This window comes from Lepisosteus platostomus, chromosome 10 (assembly GCF_059453375.1).
Source record: "Lepisosteus platostomus isolate fLepPlt1 chromosome 10, fLepPlt1.hap1, whole genome shotgun sequence".
NCBI lineage: Eukaryota > Metazoa > Chordata > Actinopteri > Semionotiformes > Lepisosteidae > Lepisosteus > Lepisosteus platostomus.
Genome location: NC_142620.1, coordinates 10586002 through 10603349, shown reverse-complemented (window position 1 = coordinate 10603349; position 17348 = coordinate 10586002). Strand labels below are relative to the sequence as shown.

General features: G+C 37.6%; 1 protein-coding gene across 4 annotated transcripts in view; it reads left to right on the top strand.

The window, feature by feature from the left end:
* mdga2a (MAM domain containing glycosylphosphatidylinositol anchor 2a) overlaps window positions 1–17348 on the top strand; it is a 210875-nt gene that overhangs the window by 190785 nt on the left and 2742 nt on the right. For all 4 annotated transcript variants that reach the window (XM_088648092.1, XM_088648093.1, XM_088648091.1 and 1 more), the window contains 5 exons: window positions 2319–2339; window positions 3962–4117; window positions 7759–7917; window positions 14050–14180; window positions 16832–16931. In XM_088648092.1, coding sequence (XP_088504218.1) covers window positions 2319–2339; window positions 3962–4117; window positions 7759–7917; window positions 14050–14180; window positions 16832–16931 — 567 coding nt within the window. The remainder of the gene's footprint in view (window positions 1–2318; window positions 2340–3961; window positions 4118–7758; window positions 7918–14049; window positions 14181–16831; window positions 16932–17348) is intronic.

Sequence of the window (17348 nt, the reverse complement as noted above, 5' to 3'; positions counted from 1 at the left end):
GCTCTTACCAAGTATTCAATTCTTAACACCTACAAAATCCAGAATAAGAGACAGACTGCCTTCTAAACTAAATACTCTAGAATACAACCTGCAGTTAAATCTCTCTCTCTTTACAAACCCAGATACCACAAAATAAATAGGAGCCTATCTCCCTATTCTAGAATGAACCCACTAAGCAGGAGAGGCCATTTTTAACCAAGGGATTCTTCACTCAGGAAATCCCCAAAACTACAGAATAGCAAGCTGTCTTAGCAAGGTTCAAATACCTAGCACCAATCGGGTCTTTTAGATTATCTCGGGCAAGGACCTCTTGCCTGGCCCATGTTTTATGTCCTCCTCTTGTCTTTATTCGTCTTCTCTCCTGTTATATCCTGAGCTGATCCTATATGGTGTCTTTCTGGACTGTTGATTTACACTTAATCATTTACCCAGAGCTTAATTAACTAAGGTACACCAAGGTAAAATGTACAATTGCTTTGATCACTGAATCTTAACCCCCTACATCTCAGCAAACATCCCCCTTGCTTTGAAGCAGGAAATGTTGATACTAGCTAGGCATTACCCAATGTTTCTAGATTCTTTTGAGACACATCTATAGTCACCTTCACCTGTAACAATACAGTAAATATAAATTAATGATAGCAACATTTAGTTGTTTTCTAATTCTAATTCTTTCTAAATGAAAGGTGTATTCATGAAGGACATGGATATCCAACAGTATGAAAGGTATTTTCTGTGGGAGCTTGCATCCCTAAACTGTCCTATGTTTTTCTCTTTCCCTGCACTTTGAAACATGACTTGTCCATCTGGAATGTAGCCTTGTGTGGCTACTGCTCACTGGATTTTTATCACCATTTGCATTTCAAGGTTTTGTTTTGTCTTTAAAGATAGATGGATTATAATAATAATAATTAATAATTGCTTACACTTATATAGCGCTTTTCTGGACACTCCACTCAAAGCGTTTTACAGGTAATGGGGACTCCCCTCCACCACCACCAATGTGTAGCATCCACCTGGATGATGCGACGGCAGCCATAGTGCGCCAGAACGCTCACCACACATCAGCTATCAGTGGGGAGGAGAGCAGAGTGATGTAGCCAATTCATAGAGGGGGATTATTAGGAGGCCATGATTGGTAAGGGCCAATTGGAAATTTGGCCAGGACACCGGGATTACACCCCTACTCTTTTCGAGAAGCGCCCTGGGATTTTTAATGACCACAGAGAGTCAGGACCTCGGTTTTACGTCTCATCCGAAGGACGGCGCCTGTTTACGGTATAGTGTCCCGATCACTATACTGGGGCATTAGGACCCACATGGACCACAGGGTGAGCGCCCCCTGCTGGCCCCACTAACACCTCTTCCAGCAGCAACCTTAGTTTTTCCCAGGAGGTCTCCCATCCAGGTACTGACCAGGCTCACACCTGCTTAGCTTCAGTGGGTTGCCAGTTGTGAGTTGCAGGGTGATATGGCTGCTGGCCATGATTGGATTGGTGGTGGTCACAGAGGTACTGCTTAGGTTAAATAAGAACTGGTCAGGTCTGAGAAGATAAGCAAGGATAGGCCTGGTCCAACTAGACTGAAGGATCTCCAGGGAACGTTATTCTATAAGCGGTGTTGGTGGACCAGTAGGTGGCACTCTTCGCTGTGGACCATAATTTTTGAACTTTCTTCACTGACTTTTTTTTGTGTAGCTGAGTAAAATTGCTGCCAAATATGAGTGAATTTTCTTCTCTAGTTAATCCTTTTTCACACTATGCAGAAGTACCCACTGTTTTGTTTTTGTGTAAACATCAGCACTTACAGTACATTAACCGGCATCCAGAAGATGGCTTTTGAAAAATGATCAAGCTAAAGATTTTCACATCAGTCTCCAGCTGCAATAGTAGAGAAGATAAACCAAATATGTTTCCGGCTCTGTTGATGGAAGGTGTCTTGCTGCTGACAGAACGTGTCGGCCTGTGATAATTAGTGGGTTAAATAACGGGCGTCAGACTGCAAGGACTTCTCAGCATCTTTTACAGACTTTCCCGAATTCCTGTAAACGCATCACACATTCAAGTAGTGTCTTTAAAAGTTAATTATGTGCTGTAATTCAGAATGTTAACAGCAATCTCCAGCATGCACATTATATAGATGTGTGCAGTTCATAATATACTTCAGAGTACAAAGCATAATGCTAGTGTACATACTGTATTTTGATGTAAAGTTTTGGAAATTTTACAGTATGTTGATCAATAAGAATTATCATATTTTAAATGGATTTAAATAATTGGTCAGGTTTTAACCTTGTCTCTCTGTGTTTTATTTTACAGCTCCCACAAATCCACACTTAAGTGAGTATCCATTATTAATTCACAGACTCTTATATTTTTACATTTGTTATTAAACTTATTTCTGTTGTTCACTAGCTATGAGCTAGTATGTTTCAATAAGATAATTATTGAATATGATCATTCAATAAGATCTAAAATTAGTTGTTTGAGTTGTTTTTATCAAGGGCTTTGATAATAGGAAACCTCCATCTTTCTAATAATACTATAAAAAATCAATGTTATTTTATTTTCTATCTAAATGGTCTTCAAGTTGTTCCAGTCTTGATCCCTGTGAATATAGTATCTTATTATTTTCATTCCATCTGAGCTTTATGTTGCTTAAGTAAAACCTACAGTATATTCGACTGATAATGTGGTTGATTAAAACTTTTCACCATTTTCAGATTCTAAAACATCACAGATTTTCAGTTACATAAGAAATGTTGTTGAAAAAATTGGAATTTAAGTGCCAGGAACAATTAAACAATACCAATAAATCCAATAAATACATATGTAAATTCAATAAGTGAATAAAATGTGTATGAAAATGTGACTGATTTCATTTTAGTTTAGAGGTCAATAATAATGAGGGGTTTTTTAGTTAATTCTCAGACCTAGTTTGTGTACAGTATTTTAAACAGACACATAGAAATGTGATAGAATTGTGTACATTCTCTTTAATAAAAGATACATGACTTAGTTTGAACGTGTCTACTGAATCATCCAAAACATTTTCTAAATATCATAGATTTATCATTTCTACACATCATGCCAGTAAAGGTCTATATAGTCACACCATCCACACATGATAAATGATTTGCCTTTTGCCAGGGAATTAATGTCAAATACTCGATTTGAGCACACTGAGCATAAAAAATAAAGAAATCTGCCTATGGGCAACACAACAGGCAACAGCTCTACATTTGCAAGCTCTGTGGTAACTGCAAATGACAACATCTTTCTTTTCATAGGAAAACACATCTCTGAGATGTACTTCCATCTGAGCTTATTAAGGAACCTAATTGACTAACATGGCACTGGTGTGAAACACATTCAAAACCACAAAACTTGCTGAGGATAAAAGAGGAGAAGCCTGGCTTCACAACATGTCTTGGCAGTGCTTTATGATTTCATAGCATATGCGTTCTTCCTTTTAAAACAAACAGCACTACCTTTCTCCAGGCTCTTTGCACAAAATACAATTCAGTTTTTGTATAGTCTCTGGGCTCTTCATCAGAATTTAGATTGTGTCTGGTTATAGAATAGTGTAGAATCACAGTTTATTTATTCTTAATGGAAGGTGACTGTGCACACTGACACAAATACAATAGTGTACTGAATGGTTTGTAACACTAAGAGAACATATGCATATTTCTAATAAAATACACATTCTACTACTTTAAATAGATTTCAAAGGTTTGATATGATAAAACCATTTTTTGGCCTTCAAGTTAAGAAAAATCTTTAGTGTCCTTTAACCAAAGTTTCTCAGGTTTAGTCAGGTAATGGACAAAGTATCCTACCGCTTAGCTTACTGGACTTAACCTTAGTTAATATGTGAATGGCTATGTATGCCTCATTAAGAAAAGCTATCCAAAACTGCAATGCATTTCTAACAAGAAATCTTCTTGACTTCTTACCAGGAGAATTCCACTGTAGCTTTGAGGAAGAATCAATCTGTATGTTCACTCAAGACAAGAGTGATGATTTTGACTGGACGAGGCATAATGCAGCAACAAGGCAAATAATGTACACCCCCAACACTGGTCCCAGCAGTGACAGGACTGGATCCAAGCAGGGTGAGTCCTCCTACTGTAGCTTTGAAGTGCAAATGTGTTGGTCACACTGGTGATATGCAAAACCTACTGTATGAGGCCATAATCGTGAAACATGTATTCCTCACTAATTGTACACCTGTGTTTTTAAATGAGAAGGCAATGCAGTGATCCTGAAGTGTGCACACATTTGTCCACACAAATGGTTTCTGGATATGACCATTTATAGGGCCATGTTTCCCCTTCTGGTTGAGTGGACTATTTTGAGCAAACAGTGATTTTTGCTCAGTCTCAGTCAATGACATATGGTACCTGTGCACAGCTTCCCTTTGGAGGAATGTGTATGGTCAACTTAAAAAAAATCCCAGTAAATATTCAGGTCTTTCTTGGCACTAGAATTGTGAAGATGAAAGGTGCTGGTTGCATTAGCAGCTTGGTCTGAGCTGCTGTGTGCTAAGGTCAGCACTCAGGTGGGTAGTACTTGACAGCTTCTGAAACAGGCTGGTGCTCCATACTGCCTCATACTGTGGGGTTCTTCAGGTTTTTAGAAAAAAAAAACATTTTTGATGTAATAATGAGAGCAAGGTCTTGATCACATGTATGATGTACCTTTTAGAAACCAATTTGGTCACAGGTCACAGCTTGCTCTAAGATCTTCCAGACAATAGGGAGATTGGTCAGTAGTGGGCTGCCAGAGGGATGTGTTTTCCAGGTTTGGAGCTGATGATTCCTGTGTAGAACTGGGATAGCCAGATACGATCCTGGGGGATCGTGTTGTGTCTCAGAAATTCTGGTGCTGTTCTTCCAGGGGAAGACATAGAAAACCAGCTGGATTCTGAGAACTAGAGATACTGTAGGTAATCCTGGTTTATGACATTAACATCATCAAGTAACAATAACATGACAAAAGGAGGGACAGATGTTATATTACAAGCAGATGCCTTTGTGAACATTACTTTTATTTGTAAACCCTTTCTCTGAATAACAATTTTTATTTGTGAATGCAAAGGAAATATTAAGGAGGTTCTCACATGCAGCTTGATGTAATTCATATAACCTTCCATGTTACTCTCTGAGGTGGAACAGATGTTGTAATCTCTACTCTATTCAAGTCTTTACCACTAAAAAGCACAAAACAGCAAAGAAAAGTAGAATGCAAATCAACCCCCAGCAGCAAGATGTTATCTCACAATATGTAGATATAGTGTAATCCAATGTAATTGAATATTCAGACAACACATTGTGGGGTCTGCAGTTTCAACTCTCACTAAGAAAATCGCTTTAAATAGGTGGTTATATTCTGAGTCTGGAATCACCAAAGAAAGCTTTAGACAGAGACAAAACACCTGACCTTGACCTGCTTTAAAATGACTTTAAGGCTCTTTGTTTCACGCTGTCAGTGTCTTGCTGTCTCACAGCCCTCTGCACAGCACAGCACAGCACAGCACAGTCAGTTAGCCAAGGCAAGCATTTGTCACACAAGATGTTACAGGACTTAAGCAACTATGCTACAGTGCACACTAATGCAACCAATCAAGTTTCATTTAAAAAAAAAGAAATCTGAATATGGATAGTGAACATTTACTGGATTTTCACTATATGTTAGCTCCAGAAAGCAATAAATTGCTCTACATACAGTACAGTACATAACTGTTACACATCTCTTGCTCATGTGGGTGCTGGAGTTAATTGCTCCAAGGATTTCATCCAGCTGTACTAGGAGACAGGGTATCAGCATGGCTGGGTAGCTCATTGCTGCCTTTGTATACCATTTTGTGGAGAGATATACCTCCTGTCAGTTTTTTTTCCCCTGGTTTCCACTTAGTGTAGGTCCTCTGGTTTGTGTCTCACTGCCGATCCAGAGGAAGTCCATAGAGTTGACTTTGCCCATTCTTTTGGTTATGTTTAATACTTGAATTAGAGCTGTTGAATGACAGAGAGAATACACCATATTGTAATGAAAGCAATTACTAAACTGCAAAAACAGTAAAAAAATGTAGACGGTATAATACAATAACATATACTGTACAATATGAATTTGTTGATTAAAATGAACACATTTTGGCATTGTTGGTGGTACTGTTTCAATATCAAGAATTTTTGTTGTTCATTTAATTTAGGAAATTGCTAAAGACAAGATAAGAATATACTGTAGGATTGTTTCTGTTTTATGTTAATGCAGGACATGAGCTTTCAACATTCATATTTGTTAGATACAGTGTATACTGTATATGTATATAACAAATGAAATTAGCTTGAATTAAAAACATTTTAAAAACTGAAACTGAAAAGATGTGTAGCCTTTCTTTTCATATGACAGTATACTGTAATATAGAAGCTTTCCAGAAAATGTTAGAAGCCATGGATACTGTAAGAATGGTCTGTATGAAATCCTTTGCACAATGAAAAATGAATCCTTGTCAGTCTCTGGCCTTTTAAAGACATTCCAAAGGGGAAAAAGGCAACATCAGGTAAAATTATAAAGGGACTAGAAGAGATTCACATCATTTTCCTTTCATAAAATTTTAAAATAACCCTTTAAAAGAACGAATTAATGAGGTGCTTTCCCAAGGCAGTAATTGGTTTAAACAATCTTGTTTTCTACAATTTGCAGCAAAAAAGTGGTAAATAATGCATTTTTTAATTTCCCAAGGTTATACAGTAAAACTGGTACTGTCCAGTGTTTCATTTGATTTCATCTGCACGATGCTTGTGTTGTTCAGTGCAATCAAGGTGAAATCATTCCCATTTGGGTTTAATAATGCAAAACTTCCTTTAACTACAGCAGATACGGGTTTTTACAGCTCTTAAAAAGAAGGTTCTGTACAGTACTGTAAGTGAAGGGATTGATGCTTTGTTAATGATTATGGTACAGTCTTAAAGGGTATATTGTAAGATACACAACTGTTTTTATATAATAAAATCTGACATTTAAATAATTTCAATTGTCTGTTGGTACAGTATACTCCGCCCGGTTTAGTAGTACTTTGCTACACTTTAGTTGTATTAAGCTCAGTCGAGGAAAATGAAGGAATTGTCATTTATTTATGCAGAAAGAAATGCTGCGGAGCCTTTTCTCCCTCTCAGTTTTATTTCTGCTACACTGAAGAAATAGTTTATGTAAGCGAAATATAAGATTTGGAACACAGCTTAAAAATATCCAACAGATGTTGGTTCTGCCGATTTCTTCAAAGCCGTGCCGAAGCCAAGGCTGCCTTGGAGGCTAGCATTGCGTGGAGTAATTCACTGATAGTAGACATCTCAGCTTGTGCAGGAAGTGCGTCTGGGATTTAAGGTTACAGGTTGTAACGATTGCTTGGGATTATCTATTCGCAATAAGTCTGCAAAGTTGCCAAGGAGCTTTCTGGTGGGGAAAAAAAACAACACACAGTTTCTGGAGATCCTGGGTTTAACAGGGCTGTTTTAAATACATTGCGTGTGTTTTTTTAAAGGCCTGCAGAGAAGTTAAAGAAATATGTGCAAAAGCCATAGCCTTGACAGGATTTATGGAAGTGTTCTACTTCCAAGATCAAGTCAAATGTCCAATGTCTTACCAGTCCCTCAGAACGTGCTAGAAAACATCAACCTAAACAATAATTACTACGGTACCTACCAAGGCAGCTAGGTTTGTGACAGTTCAGTTTGTGCTTTTTGCTGTCCTGCAGGTTTCTACATGTACATTGAGACCTCTCGCCCTCGACGGGAGGGGGAGAAGGCACGGCTGCTGACCCCCATCTTTAACGTGGCCCCAAAAAATCCATATGGAGCCACCAATTCAGCCTACTGTTTCAGCTTCTATTATCACATGTATGGAAGACATATAGGTAAGTAAGATTCTGACCAGATATATGATGTTAAAACAGCAATTCTAACTGTATTAAGAAAATTACATGAATTTGGATGCACATAAAATAAGCATTTTTCTGTGTGTATATATATATATCTGTGTGTATTTTTGATATCATTGTACAGCGTTATTTGGTGTAAATAGGTTCCTTTAAAAAGCTCCAGAGTCTCATGAGGGAGAAGAGTAGATTCTTCTTATTCTTTTTGGAAAGTGCAGTGCCCTCCACCATCTACTGTACGTTATTAGTCTTCTTCCCTGGCAGCTACTGAGATTTTTTTCAGTGGATGAGGCAGGAAGCACAACTCTCTTTAGATTGTCCTGCATGGATGTCTGGTCAGAGGGGAGAGGAAATCATTTTCTCCCGAAGATCTGCCGCTAGTCTGCATGACGTGAGAATCTGAGTAGCCAGTGTGCTTCTTTGGCCCCGTAAAAGACGGTTTCGCTGAAATGCTTTTTTCTGCGCACTTGGAAGTCTAGAGAAGAGTTTGTGTTTCAGCACTGGCTTGCGGTGATTGGCGTGAGTGCTGGGTAAATTGCTGTGCTGTTACGTGCATGGGGAGAAAATAGTTTTCAGCAGCAGCTAAAGACTGCACAGACTAAAAGTGTCTGCAACTGATGTCCAAAAAGCACTCAAGTCATGCTAGCAAAGATAAACTTATAAGGATATATTATATTATAGGCAAAGTCGTCCTGTGCTGGGAAATTTGACTCTCCACAGCGAATGTGGTATTCTGCATATTATCCATTCCATGTTGCTAATCCAGAAGGAGGTATATTGACAAGGAAAATCAGTTGCGGATAAACAGTAATGGTTAGTTGTGCTAGCAGAGCAGGCTAAGAATCTGACACTTCCTGGTAAAGGTTAGAGGTCCTGACATTTCTAATTTGTTTAGATTGATTGCACTTGCTAGTTCAGGCTGTATCCTTTGCCTTGCCGATGATGGGAGTCTGGAAATGCCTCTGGGCAGATTTCGATACACTTGACAGAATGCAAGGTTATATTTTGTTGTTTCTCAGTATGGACGCTTAAACTTAAGAACATAAGAAAGGTTACAACTGAGAGAAGGCCAATTTTGCTCCATGTAGTTTGTTTGGTTGCTAGCAGATAATCGATCTGAGCATCTCACCCAATGCTACGTACTTAATTCTTTGTGACATTTCTGTTAAAATACATTTTATTCTGTTTTTGTGTTATATATTCACTATGCATTAATAAGCACTTTAAAAGATCTACTATTTTTGCAGAGTCTGCTAATAGTATAGAATAGTTGAAACTACTGCTCTTAGAATGTCTTTTTCCTAGCAGGTTATGTTAGTTTGCAGGAACTCCGAGTTTAGAATCACCAATTATTTTTAATTATATACCCACTGATCTAGAAGACTCTACTTCCCTGGCAGCAACTTCTGTATGCTCAGAAGAGAATGAGACATGTAAACTGGCTCCTCCAGTACTCATTTCTATACAGTTATTCATCATTTTACACACAGTCACAGTTGCTCCCTGAGCTGCAAGAGCACTAGTAAAGTTACTGTACCCTTACCTTACCCCAGTACCGTATCCGGGCCATTAGGTTCCACTTGAAATCTACCATGCAATCATGAAATACATAAAATGTACAGTATATGTGTTTTTCTTCGATTTTTTCCTGTTAATAATTATTTTTGTATTGCATTAAAAAGGTCTCCAAGTGAATTACATACTGTACATTTTTTTTCCTTTCCTGAGAATATGCTGCTCATATTAAGCATCTCCTTCCTTCTATGCAAATCTGAAGAATCTTATCAAGCTTTGGAAAGAGTTTTGTGTTTTTCATAGGCATTTTTGTTTTTTTTAAGGCACTAACATACCGTCTATTTACAGTTATTTATTGAAGTAATTCGTGAAAACAGACTGGTCCTTGATTTAGGAAATCAAATGAACACCCTTGATAATTTACGCAAGAATGTAATAAAAAGTATTGGGCACAAATGCATAGATATATATTTCATATTTAGCTTACCATCCCTCTGGGCCTTGGCTTATAATATATTATCTTTTATTTTATTCATTTTAATACCACCATAAATATTCAAGTTAGATGCATAGCAAACTATTCCCCAGTTTCAAGCTTGCTACCCCTTTGTGTTCCAGGCAGGGGAATCTGAATTGGTTTTTTGTTTTCTTTCATCATTGAGATTCAAGAGATAATTGACCCACAAGAGCAGGCTTGTGATTTGAGTTTCAAGACTTTTTGCAAAGTTCGCTGCAAGAGTTCCCGTTCCATTTGTTTATAGTGTCATACCTGACAAGACTTTGGAAATGGAACCATCCAGATAAGGCCAAACCTCTCTGTTACTCCTAATAAGTGTTGCTTCATGCTGGCCTAATGCCAAGGGAGCATTCAAAGAGTCATTTTAACTTTTATTATCCACAGTATTACTGCAGTTCCTTTTTCATCGGTCATGCCTGAATTTCTTCTTTAGTGCTTTGTTTCCACAAACAGTATAATTTATTGAAGTAGAAAAAAACATTATTAGTTGCGTTTCGTCTGACTGATGAATTCACTTAATATTCTGCTTGATACAGAATTAAAATTAAATAAGTATCAATATTTAAAAATACATGTAAAGAAAAATAAATACATTCAATAAATTAAAATCTTTTTTGTTTCGGATTTTTGATGCAACAATTCACAATCTTCACAATTCATTCATTAACAAAAACCTGTGGAATTATCTTAGGAACATTATGTTACAATTAATAACAAAGATCTCTATTTCATAATGTGTCTGTTGTCAAAAAAAAAACGGGATTTGTCATCATGACTTTTGTCATGTGTGATTTATTTTTAGGAAATGATGAATAAAAACACATACTGGAGTTGAAGAGATGGGTATTATTGTCTGCTTCAAAATTTCTCTTTCATCTTTAGACTTCTATAGCTTATAGAGAAAGACACTGATTAATTCAGAAAAAATGTCCCTTTCTAAGTTAGGAAACCTGTGATGTAATTCGCTGTAGATGATTTTTTCCTAGAGACAATTTTCAGTCTGTATGTGCTGAACTTGAATATCCCACCCATTATTCACCTTTATATACAGTATCTGCTCTGGACAGGCAGCAGCACTTGAGTGATTGTGGTGGCCCCATGACCTGTACTACAGGCTCATTGTTGTAATTTTCTGCCTCACAAAGCTGTTTGATCCTGCCTGAATAGAAAATGTCAGTGTAATCCAGCTTGGTCCTTATGTACAATTCCAGCACTCAACACAATCTGTTTATTTCTTTGGAAAGACATACTGTACACAGTTCCTGGTTCAAGTGCAGGCACATCTAAAGGGAAGCCTCTTTTTAAAGCGCTGTACTGTACATGTTGACTTTGAATTTATTTCCCTCCACTCACTGTCTTCTTTTCATTGCCATAAAATAAAGTTGAAAATACTTAGGATATGGCATTACATTGATGGATGTGCTTAGTACACAATTTTCATTCTGCATGTACAGAGGAGCTTCACTTGCTGAAAGTGGAATCATCTATAATCGTTTGGAACTGTTTTTTTTTTCTGTTGTGCAGTGTTATCCTTGACTCTGAGAGTATTAAGCAAAGGAGGCCAACTGATTTTTGTTTCGTATTAAAGTATAGATAATAGTATAAAGTAAAGACTTTGTGCTTATGGAACCAAAGTTTTTTAACTGTATAGGTTTATTGCAGCACTACCCCCTTGTTTGCTCGTGCCTGTCTGATCTAAGAAGCTAAGATAATGCTAGATCTTGTCAGTACTGGAAGGGGAGGTCTCCAGGTCCTGACAACTAGCTTGTGTTACAATAGGTGGTGCTCTTCCCTCGGAACCAGAATTCCCAAACCAGCGCTACAGAATTGAATGGTGGCCAGGGAACACATTGCTGTAGGATGTGCCATTCTCCTGATGAAGCATTTAGGTCCTGATTATGTGGACATTAATGATCCCTTGGCACATGTAAGAATAGGAGAGTTAACCCAAGTGGGCATATATAGTTTGACCTCCCTAAATATCTCTCTTAATTCTCACTAAGTCTTCTGTGTAATGGAACTGCTGGCTTGTATTGACAGTGGTGAATGTAGTGGGCCCCCCTCTTGTATTCAACTTTGCTATTATACTGTATACGGAAGCTGACTTTGGAATCCCTAGGATGAAAAGTTACTATTTCAGTAGTTCAGTTAAGTGCTAATTACAATACAACTAGTCAACAAATATAAAGGGATAGCATATTTAATACTGAAGGGTTTGGCACTAACTCTCCTGAGGCTAAGGTCATGTCTAAGAAAACCCCCTCAGTTACGAGGAATGAACCAGGGAGCCAGCTTCAAGGGTTCGGTTGGGGTAAAGGAATGAATGCTAGAACAGAAGGGCGCCAGCAGGTATTTATGCACAGAGAGCGAAAGTGTGAGATGTTTTGATTGATACTTTGTATAATTTTCAAAAATATGTGGGCCTCAGTCTGTTGCACATTAATTGTGCAAGCTTAAACATTCGCAGCAGACCTCAAAAAAGTATATCTACTTTTTGAGGCTTTCCTAACTTGTATATGGCCTGTTTTAAGTGCATAAAGGTACAAATAATTAGATTTCTCTGTTGGAAGTTGAAACCCACAGCTTGTTAGACTAGAACACAAGGTAAATTTGTATTGCAGAGGGATGCATCTGTTTATCAGTGTTCCTTTGTAGTCGAGTGTTCACCCACACTGACTGATGTCAGTCCTGCGAGACTTAGCTTTACTTCCAGACTACAGTGCTTTTTGTTTGATTTCCAAATATTCGCTTTGGTGTCTCTTCAAGTGCAAGAGACACAGTCAGCTGGAGATTTGAAACATCCCAGGTGCAGAGAAACAAATAAGACAATCACATATTTGAAATGCAACACCCAAAGTGCATTTTGCCTGCCCATGTTAACCTCCTGTATACGCTGGGAGTTTACAAGTGTGTACTCTGAGATAATTACCCCTGCTCAACACAGACAACATCTCAGGATTAGCAAGTTTTTTTGCCATTTATCTGCTACATGCTATTTTTCATAAACAAGTTTGACAATGCACTTATTGATGTTAGCTGACTTATTATAAAAAAAACAAAAGGAAATCAGATGCATATGCATTTAAATCCCTCAATAGTACAAGCTACATAAATCTGAACTTGCTGAAATAAATGGTCAAAGAATGCGGAATGCTCAAATGTGGTTTGATGGGTGAGCTATTTTTTATTTTAATATAAATTGTAAACCATTATTTTATAAATAACTTATGGCATTCTGATTTAGTGAAAGCTCAGTGTTTAGGTGATGAGTTTGGTGAGGTTTGCTTTGTTTTGTGAATGCGTGGGCGGTAATTGAGGTGATCCAAACGCTCAAATAGAATTGTTAGGGAAAGTGATGACCACTGGGTTCAACACTAACACATTTCGCCAAGGGCTGTTTCACACCTTGGAAGTATATATAGAATTGAGGTGTCAAGTGGTGAAGAAACAGCAATGGGCTCAGCAAAAAGGAGGACATAGCATCTAATATGAGCTGGAGAAAACACCAAGCAAAGCAAAAATCCAAGCTAGCACACTGAGATCAATAGCACACTTATTAAATGGTTTACACTTGCCTTGTCAGGATTCTGAATGCCTTCTCACACAGCCACATGACACTCTAAGGCAATGGGGAAATGTTATTTTCCAGTACTTTTCCAAGTTACTGCCCTCTGATAGTCATGCTGAACTACTTGCAATGTACTCTAGATGCTTTCCACAGTGATGCTTCTTGGTAATCCTGATAATAAGTGTGATGCTCTGGGATCTAATTGTGTACCATATGTCTAACTGAAGACATCGGTTTTATAGGAAGTAGTTTTATTTTCATGAGAATATAAGGTTATATTTCATCATCTCTAAGGAAAATGAGTTACAGCTTTCTTTAGAAACAATTGAAGTGATTGCACACAAATGCCGGATTAAAAGGTAATGCAGTAAAACCAAGAAATTACTAAATAGCCATTTTCCAGACTTACAATGAATTGAAAACTTTACAAGATTATCTAAAACATAAAAGAAAGTAGAAGCAATTAATATGTTAAACTTCCCCCTTCCCCCGAAATTTGTGTCCTGTGTAGGCACACTGAATGCATATCTACGACTGAAAGGCCAAACGTCTTTAGAGAGCCCCATGTGGACATTAAGTGGAAATCAAGGGGAACGCTGGTGGCAGGCCAGAGTAAACATTCACCCCACAAGTTCCTTCCAGGTGAGTTCCTTCTGGATATTCTTTCGGGGATGGACCTTGCCCACTTCAGAATGTGGCCTTGACTATAACGTGACACATAGTGGTGGTACTCACTGCCCTTATTATGTTTAACTAGTATGCTATGAAAAAGTGTTTGAAGTGTTGTAAAATAGTGTAGCTGTTGTAATGTGTGTTAAAGGGGAACTGCAGTTCCGATTTCTCAGACCGGTTATTAAACATAGGTAACAAAATAAATTCCTAATTGGCGTAATAGAAAAAAAAAACACAAATGTCATATTAAGCACAAAATTGTGAACTTTGTGAAAGTACTGTAAGTCGCCATGTTGTTGCAAACTCACACTTGGGATCCCACAAATGGCAAAGGGATGCGACCCGCTAACTAGTCCCCCAAACGACTAATATAATGTGATGTACAAGCGAATAAATACAGGTTGTGCAGCAGACATTTCACCACAGAAATGTTCCAATGTGATCTGCATGTGGAGTTAACAAGTAAGTAGCATTTGTCGGCAAAACGCTCTCGAAATTGAAAGCAATATTTCTATTAGACTGAAAGAGATGTGTGCACAAGCCTGCTTGTTTACAGTGTCATAGGGCCGCACACTTCACCGGACATTTTGCCTCATTTTGAATTGGAAATTTGGTCTTTTTTGTGATGTCAATTGGAGGTTTTACAAAGTACTGTGTACTGTACATTTTACTTCCATTGTGGTTTGAAATGCGCTCATCAGTGCTGATTCCTTCTACCCCTGAAATACGAAAAAGTGTTGCAGTTCCCCTTTAAAACAGAACGAACACCATGGGAGGACATGTGAAAAAACAAGTAAATCTGTGACAAAACTTTTCCAATAAAAAAAAACTATTAGAAATTATAGAAAACGAGTCAAAATATCTGCGGTAAGCATTTCATAATCTGCATAATCTGCATAATTTGCAACCACCCAAAATGAAAGGTTGCCATTTCTGCACACTAACAAATATTAATATATATAATATATATATTTTAATATATTAAATATATATTATATAAATATAATGTCTTTAAGGCGATAATACTGCAAAGATTGTTTTTAAAACAGGCATAAGAACAGTGAAACTTGACTTTGCTTTATAGAAATTCCATCAAAACAAGTAAAATATCTTAATCTTCATCCTTGCATCTGAATGTTGGCAGAGCATTAGAGATACTGGGAAAGGCATCATTTTAGTTTCTCTCAGCCTATTGAAAGGATATCAGCGGATATTCTGCTGAGGATCTTGTGCACAGTTACTGTTCAGAAATACTAAGAACATCACAGGGCACATAAACATTTGTCACCCTCACTTCCAAGAAGTGGGAGGTTGGGGTGCATTTGTTTCGTCTTGCTTGGTAGCTTGGTCTTATCTGTCTACGCATGTTTTGACATGTGAAAAGAGACTTGACTTGATGATAAGATCATTTTGGCCTTCCTCCTTATCAGGAAAGGAAGATGGTGTGGAAAATGTAAAACAAATCAAAATCTTTGAACTACAGAAAGAAGAAAACACGGAAATTGCAAGTGTTTTCATGTAGCTTTTCTGACAATGAGAGTATTGAAGCTAATTTTTTTATGAGACATTTTAATTTGCACACTGGAAAGCTACAGTATGCTCTTGTCCTGCTTTTTTGCTTTTTTTCTTAGCTTAAGTTTCATAACGTACAGGTAAATGGCTCCCTACAGCCCTTGTGATTCTGAAGTGACTGTATAGTGTACTCAATAAATTTTAGGTAATAAACATTTAACATAGTAACCAGTAAAATCTTATTTATGAAACTGAAATAGCTAAAATGTATTCTTAGATAGAACTTCAGTTAGAGTATTGATTCCTTGATATTGGTTCTGCTGAGCGTAGCAAAAGATAGCCTATTTTGTTTTTTCCTTTCTCAGGGAAAAGTTTCATATTGCAGGAACACAAAATTCAATGTGACCTGTCACAGTCAATACAATTAGGTTAATCAAATGGGGCACTGTTACGAAGGGCATTTTCCTTTTAAAACCAGCCATCCATATAATGTGAGCTTTTCATTCAGAATTCAATATTTGTGCAAGCTTGCCTCAAAATTCACGGGAAACAGGAGTAAAAAGCTTAAGGTTTTACATCCCTCTACTCATTTTTGAAGGTGTCAATGTCAATGGATGAGCTATTCCCAGAGGCAATGATGGGGGTTACTGGTCTATCACCAGAAAGAGTAATAGTTAATCCTCTGCGACTGGTCAGAAGGGAAAAGACAAGCTTTTTAACTCTGTTTTCCCAGAATGTTCTAGCAACAAGAAAGTGAATAATAACCCTGGTTATTAGAGATGTTGCTAGAAGCAGCACCGGAGGGAAATTAGTGTTCACACATCTCTGTGAAAGACAGCAATCACACAGCTGATTGAATTTAGATTGTGTCGGCCTGCAGTGGGGTGCAGTGGACCCATAAATCAGTAAGCCACATTTCCCCACAAACGTAGCCAACTTGACTTTAGCTTTGAGGATCCCACTAAAAAGAAGTATAAAACAAAGGAAATTTTGGTTGTTGAAAATTCGATTAGTACAGATTTAACTTCAGAATTCTTTGTTAGAGTGTTAGAGAGGGAATGCGTGGGGTGAAATGAAAACCGTTCATGGCTCTGTTCCCCTTCGTTCAGATGATGCTTGAAGGTATTCGAGGCCCAGGAATGGAAGGAGATATTGCCATTGATGATGTCTCCATTGATGAAGGAGAGTGTGGAGATCCCCCACCTAACAGTGAGTAGCTCCCTCATTACTGTATGTCTCTACGTCTCAGCCCTCTGTAATGAACAGCATTTTTTTCCCGATTTATTCACAAATGTATTGGCTCAATACTTATACCTTGATTTGGTTTCTGTTGCGCTGATCCAATGCTCCAATGATCAAGTTACAGTATAAGGCAGTTTTTGGTGCATCCAACATTAAAACATGGAGCTGCTTTATATTGCATTGTAAACACATCATTTTAACTTGATTGTAATAGTGTGATGGATATATTGCTCTACAAAATTCAGAAGTATGCACTGTACAGTGTAAATCATTATTTATAGTGTAAGACCTTTAATACTCATTAAATATTATAAATATAGAGACAATGAGGGAGAATTTCAGTAAGCTACAGTAAACTTTTCTGTGCAGTGTTACTGGAGGAAA